Source organism: Equus przewalskii, chromosome 28 (assembly GCF_037783145.1).
Source record: "Equus przewalskii isolate Varuska chromosome 28, EquPr2, whole genome shotgun sequence".
Lineage (NCBI taxonomy): Eukaryota > Metazoa > Chordata > Mammalia > Perissodactyla > Equidae > Equus > Equus przewalskii.
In genome coordinates, this window is record NC_091858.1 from 15,690,719 (window position 1) to 15,704,061 (window position 13,343).

General features: G+C 36.8%; 1 protein-coding gene across 5 annotated transcripts in view; it reads right to left on the reverse strand.

The window, feature by feature from the left end:
• The window catches only part of DLC1 (DLC1 Rho GTPase activating protein), a 479,654-nt gene that overhangs the window by 181,248 nt on the left and 285,063 nt on the right, over positions 1-13,343 (reverse strand). For 4 of the 5 annotated variants that reach the window (XM_070598490.1, XM_070598489.1, XM_070598488.1 and 1 more), the window contains exon 5: positions 10,802-10,835. In XM_070598490.1, the coding sequence (XP_070454591.1) occupies positions 10,802-10,835 (34 nt within the window). Of the gene's footprint in view, positions 1-8,810; positions 9,085-10,801; positions 10,836-13,343 lie in introns of those variants that run through there. The other variant, XM_070598492.1, reaches the window with a different exon arrangement.

Sequence of the window (13,343 nt, forward strand, 5' to 3'; positions counted from 1 at the left end):
CAGGGCCTAGGATAGGGGGTTACAGGGCACACAGGCTGCTCCTTTCAGGGGCAGAAGATAAGATGACCAATGAATCTTGTCTAATTCAAAGGGGGAGTTCATTGCAAAGTGGAGCAATTAGAGGAGGCTTTATGCAAAAACATGGTGCTTAAGCAAATTCTTGAAGAAAGAATGTGATTTGGAGTAAAAGGTAGAAGAGTATTTCGGGGACAGTAAACTTCAGGAGCAAAAGTATAAGGACATACATATGTAGATCATATAAATGATATGAATTATTACAGTTTTATTAATTTTGGTCATACTTTTATCAGAGCACTTGGAGGTGGGAGAAATGCTGATGTTAGGCATGGAGAGGTAGAGAAAGTATCAGCTTTGGAGCAAGAGAGATTCAAATACTGTATAGCATAGTGTGTATTAAGGAAAATGTAAAGGAAGCAGCTAGCTCTCTTCTCAGAGACTACATGGTAGGTATACAATAAATAACAGCTATTGATAACATATTTAGTAGCAGTTTTTTTGTGTGTGTGAGGAAGACTGTCCCTGAGCTAATATGTGTGCAATCTTCCTCTATTTTGTATGTGGGATGCCGCCACAGCATGGCTTCATGAGCAGTGTGTATGTCCACACACAGGATCCGAACTCATGAACCCTGGGCCATCAAAGCAGAGTGTGTGAATTTAACCACTATGCCACTGGGCCAGCATCCCATAGTAGTATTTTCTTTCTGACAACTTGAAGAAATTTCAAAGGATAGAAATGAAGTAATTAAAATTAATGGCTAAGAGAAGAGAGTTACTTTTGCCTAAAGAAGAAAGGATAAAAGTTAACAGAAGTGGAGTGTGTAATATATTTTATGATCAATGAGTTTTTCAAAAAAAGTTTTTACATTAAAAATATATTAAATAACCTCCTTTAACTGTGGTATATCCAAAAATGAGCTATCAAGTCTTGAAAAGACATGGAGAAATCTTCAATGCATATTGTTAAGGGAAAAAAGCCAATCTAAAAGGCGATATGTTGTAATGTTATAGTATCCCACAGAATAGTTTCACTGCCCCAAAATCCTCTGTGCTCCATTGATTTGTGTCTCCTTTTCCCCAGCCCCTGGCTACCCATTATCTTTTTACTACATCCATGGTTTTGCCTTTAAAAGAATGTCGTATAGTTTGAACTGTACTTTCCACTCAATGTTTCTGTGAATCTAAAATTGTTCTTAAAAATAGCCTATTAATTAAATAAACCACCTTTAAGTGCACAGCATCGTGCTCAGTAACTTTTAAAAAGATGCTTAAAAGTTTGTTGGGAGACAAGGTTGAGACAAAATAAAACACTCAACGGACAATGACAACCCACATATGATTAAGTATGAAAATGACCAGTACAGACTACATATGCTGTAGATGAATCATTTCAAAAAGTATGAAATTAATATAAGCAGAAGTTGCCATAGAAGACTTCATGGTGAAGGTGGGACCAAAATGAGACCTTGAGGGGTTGGGGAGATAATTTCTGGAAGGGAAACAGGGGGAGCAAAGGTCAAGTTACGCAGAAGCAAATTCAGGAGGAAAAGGAGGTTGCTCTCATGGCTACAGCAGAAGATGCATGTTAGATGAGGATGGGAGATAAGGTTGGAAAGGAAGGGTAAGGCCAGATTATGGAAACATTTGTTCGTCAGCCTGAAGAGTCTTGGCATTTAACCACTACATACAGCAAGTGGCTAACAGCATGTACTCTAGTCTGCATTGCTTGCTTTGAATCCTGCCTTGACCACAGTGTGACTTTGGGTATTTTAGGAAACCTCTCTGAGTCTCAGGTTCATCAGACCCACAATGTGGTAAATAATAACACCTACCTTATAGGGTTGCTAGAGGATGACATCAGTTCATACCTATAAAGTGCTTGGAGAAGTGCAGGCACAGAGTGAACGCTTGCTATTAGTATCCATTCAACCATCATTCGACAAACGTTAAGTCAAAAATCTTCTTCTAAGAGGCTGGCATTACATAGGTGCAGGGAAAATGTCTACCTTTCAGGAAATCACAGCACAGCAGGGAACACACTTAAATAAACATATCCAAGAAGACCATAGACTTAGAAAGGCAGGCAAACTAAAGACGTGGTGAACTGCACTAGTATCCTCTATTTCTCTATTTCCTTAAATCCATTCGAAAGAACAGATTTAACATTAATTTTAAAAAGAAGTTTATAACATTAGCAGTTAGGAGTCACCGGAATGTATTTTCTGGGGGAGTTCAATGGTTAGAAAATTTTAAAAACGAAACCCCATCATGGTGAGCTTTTGGTGACCATTTTGCTTGTGGAATTCTATGAGATCTGTCTACCTGATTACAGTCGTCAGGGCAAAATAGCTTCTTAAATCCACGATCCACTCTCCTGAAATAACCAGGCTGGTCTTCTGTACGGACTGCACGTAACAAGATGGGCACCAGCCTTTTCTTGGGCATTAGTTAATTTGTTATGGGTGTTAATATCTGCCTTGGATTTCCCACTTAGATAAACCATATCTCAAAATCATAGTTTAATTCTACAACAGAAATGTTTATGGATCCATCTGGAAGAAATATTGCTCTCAAACTCTTGCTTTTGAAAAAACAAATCCAGTTCTTCATACCAATGGTGGGTCAATAAGAGAAGAAAAGTATAGTCATGCCAACAGAATTGTAGGTCATTACATACTCAGACAGGTCAAAATAATACCTTTTTTTATATACCTCTCCAAAGAAAGGAGAATCAATGAAAAATTATCTTATGGGTACATAATTGTGTCTACGTTGTTACATAGGGCTAATAAAAGTAACTGAACTGCACACTTTGCACTGAGAACTTTATAAAGGTAAATATTTGGAGCCACTGAAGAAGTGATCAGATAGTATTTTCAAACTAAATGAAAGTTCTTCTAATACTCTGTAAATAAAACTGACAGAAAGGGGCTTTTTTTAATAAGTTGTCTTTCTTCAGGGGAGATTGAGAATGACAAATTTATTTTTCTATTGATAAAAGGTCAATGTCAATTAAAATACTGAAATACAAAACTGCTTTATTAGCCTGTATTGGCAGTTCATAGCCATCTCTTCCTCCTGCTGATAGCCATTCTTTCAAGGCATAAAGGGGGGAACAAAATATACACAAAACTTTTTGGAGGAAGAAATTTCAAGCTTGTGAAAAATTGTGAAAAGTCACAGTCGTTGACAGACTGGAGATTAACTAAGTGTATGCATGAGATGTTTGGGATGTCAAATAAGTATATTAATTCCAAAAAACTATTTCTTGAGCATCTGCTCTGTGCAAGATACTACACTGGGTGGGGAGTGACAAAGATGAAGTGAAGGTTTTTTGCCTTTAAGGAGTTCACAGCCTGATACGGAAGATAATTCATGAAAAGAAATACATCACAGAAATCACTAAATGCCGTAGAAAGATAGAGCCACTTTCATCTATGAAGACGTGGGAAGACCACTCCAAGTACAGGAGGGAAAATTTGAACTGGAACTTGTTAAAAGAGAAATTATCTTGTACCCATGTTGTTTGAAATATAACTGAAAAGCAAAGGAAATACATTTGATTGGTTCTGGTGACACAGTAGATTTATTCTACCCACTGGGTAATAAATGACATACCAATATAACATTAAGAAACACATTTAGAAAATTATCCGTACTGAAAAATATCCTATGAACTCAAGATCTTTGCCATTTAAGAATAGCTTACTTATATTTTTCATGAATTCCTTGATACCTGGAAGCTAATGTGTTTCCTCTCAACAGCCCAGTCAACCACAGCCAACTTTTCATGGATTCGTTTACATTAGGTTTCAGAATAAATGAGAGGTTATGTGCGGGCATACCCCAAATTCCTTCCTCATAAAAAAGCAGGCAAGCAGAGACCATAATAGTAAGAAAAGTGAAGCAAGTGAGTATTTATAAGCCATTAGTATAAAAATAATGAAATTCATTTTCTGAGAGTGAAAGGGAATAAAGAATTTGGAATGTTGGCCAAAGCCCAGCCTAGCCAGATAAAGACAATTTTCAGATCTTGTTGAACCCTGTAAAACAGCTGGGGGTCTTTGCAGTAACAGAAAGAGCTTTACTTAGAACAGAATGATAAGATTCTATGTTTGGCTTTGGGAGTATTATGTGTATAGAGTAAAGCATTTGCTGATTTTTGAAAGATCTCATTTATTTGTTCATTTACCAGACATCAAGCAACTACAGTAACGCCAGGTATTGGGAGTAGCACAGAGGTGATGAAACAAAATTCCATCTTTCAAGGTGCTTATGGTCTGGTGAGCGACAAAGCACTAAACCAGTCTGATCTGTACTAAAATGGAGACATAAAATAGAGCAGAGTCTTTCAAAGGAGGACTCTGAAACAGAGCAGTCCTATTTTTATTTTTTCATCAAATCCCTTTGGATCTGCAGATATTAGAACATGACTTAGAGTGGAATAGATCACATGGGTAATTCTCTAAATTGAAGCAATGATGATCAAACTGGAAAGGGGGCAATATTTTGCATTTCACGGTTTTTTTTTTTTTTTTTTTTTTTGTCATCTGCATTTCCTTTCTCAGTGATCACAGGCAGCCAAGAAAATTAATACCCAAATGCACCAAGTGAGCTTTGTTATTTTGGATATTTACAAGGAGCTTAGGATGAAATTATGAAAACCCTGCTTTTTCCCCTCACACATTTGTCACAAAGAAGTGTTTGATTTCTATGACCTGCCTTGTTAGCCACAACACAAAGTTTGGAGAGACTGAGAATCTGTTATATGCCTCTGAAAGCTATCTTTCACAAGTGTTTCAGCCTATAATTATTCATTATCTTGATTTTTAACATTTTCTGGCCAACTAAATAACCTGGAGGCAGGAGAACAAACATTCTGAGAAAAATGACCAAGGAATGCAACCCAAGTCAAACTCTAAGTCATCTTTCTCAATGGTGCCCTTTACACATTGGTATGGGGTAGATCCCCCAATAACACCATTAATTAATTACCCAGCTGAGATATTTGGCAGGTGTGGGCGTGGTAGGAGTAATGGAGAAAGTTGGAGGTGGAGAGTTAAATAAAGTTTTTAATAAATACGTAAAATAATAATTTAATAAGTATTAACTCTAAATCATTAAGATTGAAGTCAAAGTATCTTTGTAATTATAACTTATCAGTTAACACTTATTTATAGAACACCTACTATGTGCTAATAGCTGTTTTAATTACAGAGCCCTCAAAGATAATATTTGTGATCTAGACAAGCTCCATGGGCTAGAGAGGAGGACAGAAACAAAGCAAGATAATAGGACTGTAATAGAAAACAGAGCATTTTCTAGGAGCACAGGAAAATCAATGACTAATTCTGCCTGGGAAATAATTCATTATTATATTGTTGGATCTAACAAAACAAGTAGAATTTTCAAGGCAGAAAGGGCAAAAATAATTGTCATTTTGGGGCAATGATAGTGGTCTATTTTCCATGGACTGCCAGGTAGCCTGACAAAATTTGCAAGGTGTTCTAAGATTTAATTTTAGAACGAGAGATTTCATATTACTCCATATTACTACTTTTCAAATATATTCAGAGTCACATTTTAGTGACTAAAATGCAATGCTAATTTTCTAATTTACATGCCTCTATGCAATAGAGAACACATTCAAAATCATAAGCATAGATATTTTTCTCCTTCTCGCGATTAAATGAAACTATATTCATTTAGGATGAAGAAAAACATGGTCTGATGATTTTCTTTTCCTGAATAAGTCACTTCTCTCTTCTACTATCTCTGTCCTCTGCCTCTACCTATCATTTATGTTTTTTACAAGGCAGTTGCATGATCTAGGCAGAAGTAGAAAGATACAGAGTTGGGGGAGTTCTGTGGCTGATGTGGTGACTGAAGTTGGACAAACAAACCAGCAAACCAGTACAAAGGAATAGAAGGAAGAGAAAATATTGGTAGGTATATCCGTGAGACTATAGCAGGAAACAGATGGCACATTGGGTAAAGTGAGGGGAGTTTAGTAACAGGACTCTCTATAAAGGTGTAGAGAAACCAGGAGCAAGAGGAGAGAATGGTTGTCAGAACCTAGAAACTTATGTGGAAAGGGCCACTGAAGAGAAGCCAGCCGTGACTCCTCAGGAGACAGATGGGGGAATAAACCACCCACCCATCCTCACAGCCCCACTGTCCACCCCCACTTTCAGTCTCCTGCTGGGTGTCCTCATTGGTGGAATAGGGAAGACGGAAAGGAGGGCAACCCATTGATTTTACCTACTCCAGTCAGCCTCCAGGACACAGAGCAGAGAAGAAGCAGGGTGGAGGGTGAATATGAGGGGCAAAATGAACATATCCAGGACAGTAAATTATTCTGCACCCAGCTTACAAATGGCCAGGTATGTCAAGCAGGAATGTTTGACCTTATCCTGTAGACAGTAGGGAGACAAAGAGAATGTTAAAGCAGCAACTGATATGATCAGTTGATGCTTTTCAAGATAACCCTGGAGACTGGTAAAGAGTGAACTGGTGTAATGACAGGTTAAGGCGGGGAAACCAGTTCTGGACGCTGTTGGGAAAGTCCAGTGGAAAGTGGAGGGCTACATTAAAGCAATGGTGGGGAGAATGGACAAGTGATGATTAGAAGGCAGCATTGACAGGATTGTGGGCAGGAGGTGAGGGAGTGGGGCTGGGAGCTGGGTAGATAGGATCCCATTACCCCAGGGACTAGGGATATATGGGATAATGGAATCATAGGAAAATGGGACATAGGCTATTTCTCAGGGACTAATCTGGTGAAAACCAGAGATTATCTGTTCACAAAACAGAATTTCAACCTAATAGAGACAAGAATTTCTAATGAGGGGTTAAAATATGACCAACTTCACCTATACTGTGATAACCTCTGTCTGAATTAACTCACTCAGAAGCTAATGGAGAAAGTGATCTCTTTCTTCCACAGGGACAGCTGCTTAGCTGTTAATTGTTGCCCTGAGGAAGCATTTAAGAGCTCTTGGAGCAGACGTGGGCAGCAGTAACAGAGCTAGCTTCTATTTGGCCTGTGCACATGGTGGTTATAAGCACAACTAATTGTCATAAAAAACAGCACCATCTTTTAGAGCCTACTTGGTGCCCAGCATTGTTGCCTTACAACAACAAGAGGGCAGCTTCATTATTTACACTCTAGAAACAAGGGAAATGAGGGGCTTAAGTCACTTGCTCAAGGCCATACAGATAGGAAGCAGATGTGCTAGAGAACATACCAATGGCATTAGGCCTACTTTTTAGGGGCAGACAGACTCTGGTGGCATAATGGAAGTTATATGAAAATATTATGTGTTGGATAAAATTGCACATTGATACTTGTGTGACCAATTCCGATTTTTTAAAAACAATTGATTTGACTTTATTTCAGATCCTGAGAATGCACATTCGGATAGTTTCCTGAAAACAATATTTTTATTTGATTCTTTTCCTGGGAAGCTTTGTGAATAAGCTGGGCTAAGAAATTCTCAGTTGATAAAAGCCAAAGGATGCTGCTGGCCTAAGGGAATATTCTCAACTAGGGTTGGAGTTCCCTCAGGGCAAAGACCATGCCTTATTGGTAACTGCTTCCTCAATTGAACCTAATATGATGCCTAGTTCATATTGCTGGTCAATAAGTATTTATGAAATGAATGAGCCAATGGGAAGCTGTTTTAAAATGATTTTCCCTTAGAGTTTTTTTGTCATCATAAGGCAAGAGGCAGCAGCAAATCTGATTCCACTAGACTGTGTTTACATAGCAACATGGATCAGAATAGACGACGGTCAGTTAAAGGACACACAGGGACAACCACACAAGTGTAATTCAAGAATTAGTAATGGAATGTACCCAAAATGATTTTGTTTAGAGATTCACAAAGCCTGGTGGAGTTGGTTCCAGTTGGCTTGGATGAGAGGTCACACAGATTAAAAATAGACTTTCTTAATAAAGAACAATAGGCTACATTCATTTAGCCAGACAGAAAAAAAAAAATGACAGGCCTTAGGGGTGCGTCTGAAGCGTAATCCTATTTAAAAGCTCAATTAACTCCTAGAAGATTGAGTGGGTCCTCTGCCTTCACCGCCATTCCTAGGTCTAGCGAAGCTTAAAATAGAGACTCACAAAGATAGGAATAAAGAGATTCACATTTGTGTATAGAACACTCAAAATATTTTTAATATTTTAAATAGAGCTTTAAAAAGCTTGGATATAATATATAATATTATTATTATTATATAATATATAATATTTATATAATATAATAATATATAATATATAATATAATTATATAATATATAATATTTATATAATATAATAATATATAATATATAATATAATTATATAATATAATATTATATTATTAATATTAAATAGAGCTTTAAAAAGCTTGGATATAATATAATAGATTGCTTACATTGTTACAGTCCTTTAAATCTTTTGAAATAAATCATATTCTCTTTTGAATTATTCAAATCTGTTACCATCAATAATAAAATATTCAAATATAAGCCTTTATCTTGACATGCAAATTCATTGATTTTTTAAAAATCATCTCTTTCTCGTATTTATATCATCAAACAAAATTATATTTCCTCAAACAAATCAGTACATTCTCTAGAAATCTAAATCAAAATCCATTCTGGAGTAAATTCCAATCATTCTAATGTTTTAATATACAGAAGCCAGGTTCAGCTCACAGCAGTCCAACCTGGGTTAACCATATGCGATGGGCCCCCAGGTGCACCCTGAGTAGGTCACATATATCAATTGGTGGATCCTACTTTTTTTTTTTTTTTTTTTTTAAGATTTTTATTATTTCCTTTTTCTCCCCAAAGCCCCCCGGTACATAGTTGTATATTCTTCGTTGTGGGTTCTTCTAGTTGTGGCATGTGGGACGCTGCCTCAGCGTGGTCTGACGAGCAGTGCCATGTCCGCGCCCAGGATTCGAACCAACGAAACACTGGGCTGCCTGCAGCGGAGCGCGCGAACTTAACCACTCGGCCACGGGGCCAGCCCCAGGTGGATCCTACTTTTAGCAGACCATCTTAGGAACCTCTGTGAATGAAATTTATCACCCTTTTCCATTTGTGCCCCAGCAGTATAGAAATGACCACAGAGATTGCTAAATAAAGAGTGACAATTAATTTCATGTCTTTTTCTGGTTGTGGTTCTTGAAGAGGAAAATTTCCAGGATTATGATCATAAGTGGTGGTTGCATTATATTTATACTCTCTGTTTAATTAGTCCTTCATTTTAGTACAAATATCTTTAAAAATTTGAGAAGCTTGATAAAATGAAGCGCTTCTCCCGTCAAACAAGTCATTTAAATAGCAGAGGGAGAAGAAAACTCTTGGCCTCTCCATTCCCTCACACAATGGCATTTCCATTCCTTCTTCCCCTTTCCCACCAGTCATGATTTACATCCTGATTTTCTCCTTGGAATCTGAAAGAATTTGCTGAGATTCTGGAGTAAGATGACAACTTTGCCCTGTTATATACTTTACTTAAATCGCAGCCAGTCTTGGGAATTACACAGAGAATGTCACAACCCAAGATAAAGCACGACTTTGGCTAAATTTCTTTTTCTTTGTGAAGCAAATACTCACTGAACCATTTATTTCTTGTCCTAACTAGATAGTTAACATGACCTATTTAAGACATTAGAGCTCTGGAACTGTAAGATGAATTTGTTTAATGTTTGCTATTAATCCATTCAATAGCCCTGCATTGTTAAATTGAGCAGTTTTTCTCTTCAACTGACACATGATTCCAGCTCAATATTTTCCTTCTATTCTGAAGGGTTGCCGTTCAGCATATTACAGTGAAGAAACCAGACACAGCCTATGATGAGGGAAAAGTTTAGCTCATGGAAGGATATAAACTATGAAAACTTTTTGTGAAAACTATCTAGCGGCAAAAATGAAATCACTAAACTAGAAAGAGAACATCCTCACTATAAAAATCATATCAGACAGACTCTAATCCTTTTGTGTAAAGTCACTTGAAGTTGGGACATCTTTTAGAGGATACTATAAACTTTTAATATGGCTCTTAAAAATCACAAATGTCCAAGAACTAAAGGACGTGCTTCGAGTTTGGTAGCGTACTTTTAATCTGTTTTTTAAAATATTGTTATTATTACACAGAAAATGTAAGACAATATTGAAGAAGATCAATAGATTTTTAAAAGTGCATGATCCCACCAATTCAAATCTAATTTTTCATCTTTCCATGTTTCTCATCAATTCTTATCTATTTTTCCATAAGACTGGTAACAGTTATAATCATAGCACAGAACATAGAAAAATATTATACTTTTTTCAGTACGATTATTCATATTGCTTCACAATTATATTTTTGATGGTAAAGCATCAGCTTTAAACAAGTACATCATTTTCTATGACTACTAAATAAGCTACTTAAGATTAAGAAACAAATCTTGATAATTATTAACAACTAATTTCCAAAGGCCATTCTCCAGTACATTGAACAACACCTAATTCTTTTCCTCAAGAAAAAACTTGTGGTCACAGTTACAATTTGTAGTAAAGCGACAAGAAGCATGTATCTTATTCTAACACAATTAGAAAAACTACATTTTTCTTCTTACATTTTGAGCAAAACAAATTCATTTTTCAGGAATTCAACAATAACATCTGCCCAGAGACTGATGAGATTTACACATTTTAGATATTTAATGACATGTCTACATGAAGATGGAATTTTGTTCTAAAATTGATAGGAAGGAAAATAAGACCAAATGTCAACTTACCAGCCTTTTCCTTCTCTGAAATACCTGGAATAGCCTGAAAAAGAAAACAAAAGCCATAAAATTGTGGAATTATTAAAAAGAAACATAACATTATTAGGAATAAAACGAAGTATCATAAACGGAGCAAAAATTAAATAGAATCTGACAATAGAAAGATGATAGGGCAGAGGATCTGAGTGGACATTTTCCCAAAGACATTCAAATGCCCAACAGGTACATGAAAAGGTGCTCAACATCACTAATCATCAGGGAAATGCAAATCAAAATCACAATGAGATATCACCTCACACCTGCTAGAATGGCTGTCTTCAAAAAAACGAGAGATAACAAGTGTTGGTGAGGATGTGGGAAAAAGGGAACCCCGTGCACTGTTGGTGGGAATGTAAATTGGTGCCACCACTGTGGAAAACAGTATGGAGGCTCCGTAGAAAAGTGGTTGCCAGGGGCTGGGATGGGGGAAATAGGGAGAGGTTGGTCAAAGGGTACAGACTTTCACCTGTAAGATGGATGAGGTCTGAGGATCTAATGTCAAACATAGTGACTGTGGTTGATAGCATTGTATTATGTAATTGATATTTGCTAAGAGAGTAGAACTTAAATGTTCTCACCAAAAAAAAAAAAGAAAAAAGATAAATATGTGAGGTGATGAATGTGTTAATTAACTAGATCGTGGGAGTTCTCTCACAATGTATACATATATCAAATCACCACAATGTACACTTTAAATATCTTCCAAATTTATTTGTCAATTATATCTCAATAAAACTGAAAAGAAAAAAGAGAGAGTTGTGGAACTGTCAGTAAAGTGACTAGATCCAGCTATGAGAATTGTAAATACCATGTAATTGTTTTGTTCTCTGAAGACAGGCTCATATTACTCCTGAAGGATACTGGCAATTAACGAGACTAAAAAGACTCTTTGAATTTGGGTAGAATTTTTGTAGTTCAATTTCTTTGTCCTATTTTGGGAGGCAGAACAAGTAAATTGTTTGGTCAGTTTCTAGGCATTTCCAATCACTGCCCTGTCCCTTCTAGGCTCGGATTCCTCCTGTACAAAAGGGAGATAATCACACCTACTTCATACGGCTGCTGCAAGGACTAACTGTAATAGCCTCTATAAAGCACCTGAGGTCCTCAGGAAAAGGCAGCTGCTCTTATACTTGTTACTATGGGCACTGGGCCAATGGGTCAGTTCACTGATGTGAGAGGTTTAGAAGTTCAATTCCCAGCAATGATCCTTCACTATCATTTGAAAAATAGAATTCAGAGTGAGATGTTTTCAGAAGACTTTAAAGTATCAATGTCTGATCTACTCTTTGTGGATGCTCTAAAACAAATTAAGGAAGTTGAACTTCTGGTTCCCATTCACCTCAGTTATTCATGTATAAAATGCAGTTAGCATGAACGTATTAACTTGTACTGGGAGCCTTTTATAAATCTATCTGGGGGAATATAAATCTATGTGGGGTAGAAACCCCACAACCGTTGACCACACAAGATGTCCACAAGTGATGTCTTCTTCAGGGCACAAAGTCCTCAGAGTTGGGGTAAGTAGGCTCAAATGAGCAATTAATTTTGTTGCAAGTGTGTATGTGTGTGTGTGTGTGAGAGAGAGAGAGAGAGAGAGAGATGAAGGCTCATGTGTACCCCTGCTGTAGATCAGTCTAAGGAAATAGCATCAATCTTCATTTCCAGAAATATCAAATATCAAGACACCTATATTTTTGTGAGGTATTGATCATGGGCTGCCGAGATCCTTACCTTTGGAATTTACTGGATTTGGAGATTGACGCAATTTTTCAAATAAGGGAAAATTCTTTCCGTGAATAAAAAATAGAGTTTTTGTTTCGGCAAGATTGATCTATAGTGAAAGTATATTTTGACTTAATCATGATCTATATTTCCTTGTTCACTTCTTGTTCTCTGAGTGTGAACACTGACTCTGCATCCTGGCAAAGATGCAGCCATGAACAGAATACCAGGGAGTTAGATGGCAGAGTGGAGGATCATGCCCAAGGACCAGGGCATCAAAGCGGTTGTGTAGGCTTCAAGCAACTTCCTTAGTATCCTTTCATTTACAGGAGGCTCATCTGATTTTTCCTTTGCTTTAAGAGGAACTTCTCTGGCTCTATACTCCAGGAAAATTGTTTTCTCCCTTTACAAGAAAGTTATATACAGTTTTGGTGACATTTGTTTACTTTTTATGTCTTTTTTTGGGAAAGCATTTAAAAATGGAATTAAATCAATACTGTGCGTTATATTTTAAGCCTAGCCCCTGGATATCTCCCCTGACTGGAGATCAGAGCTTTTAAATTATTTTCTTTCTTTTGTGACAAGCAAATAAACAAACAACAAAACAAAACAGAAGCCCTTTCATTGACAAGATTGTAAAAGTTGGTGATAGGCAATTAAAGGATGTTCATGGAGAAAGTTCCTCAATACAAGAGTAACTAACACTTACTAAGTTCTCAGTATGTACAAGGTACAGTTTTAAGCTTTTACCTGCAGAAAAATAACTCAATCCTTAGAACAACCCCATGGA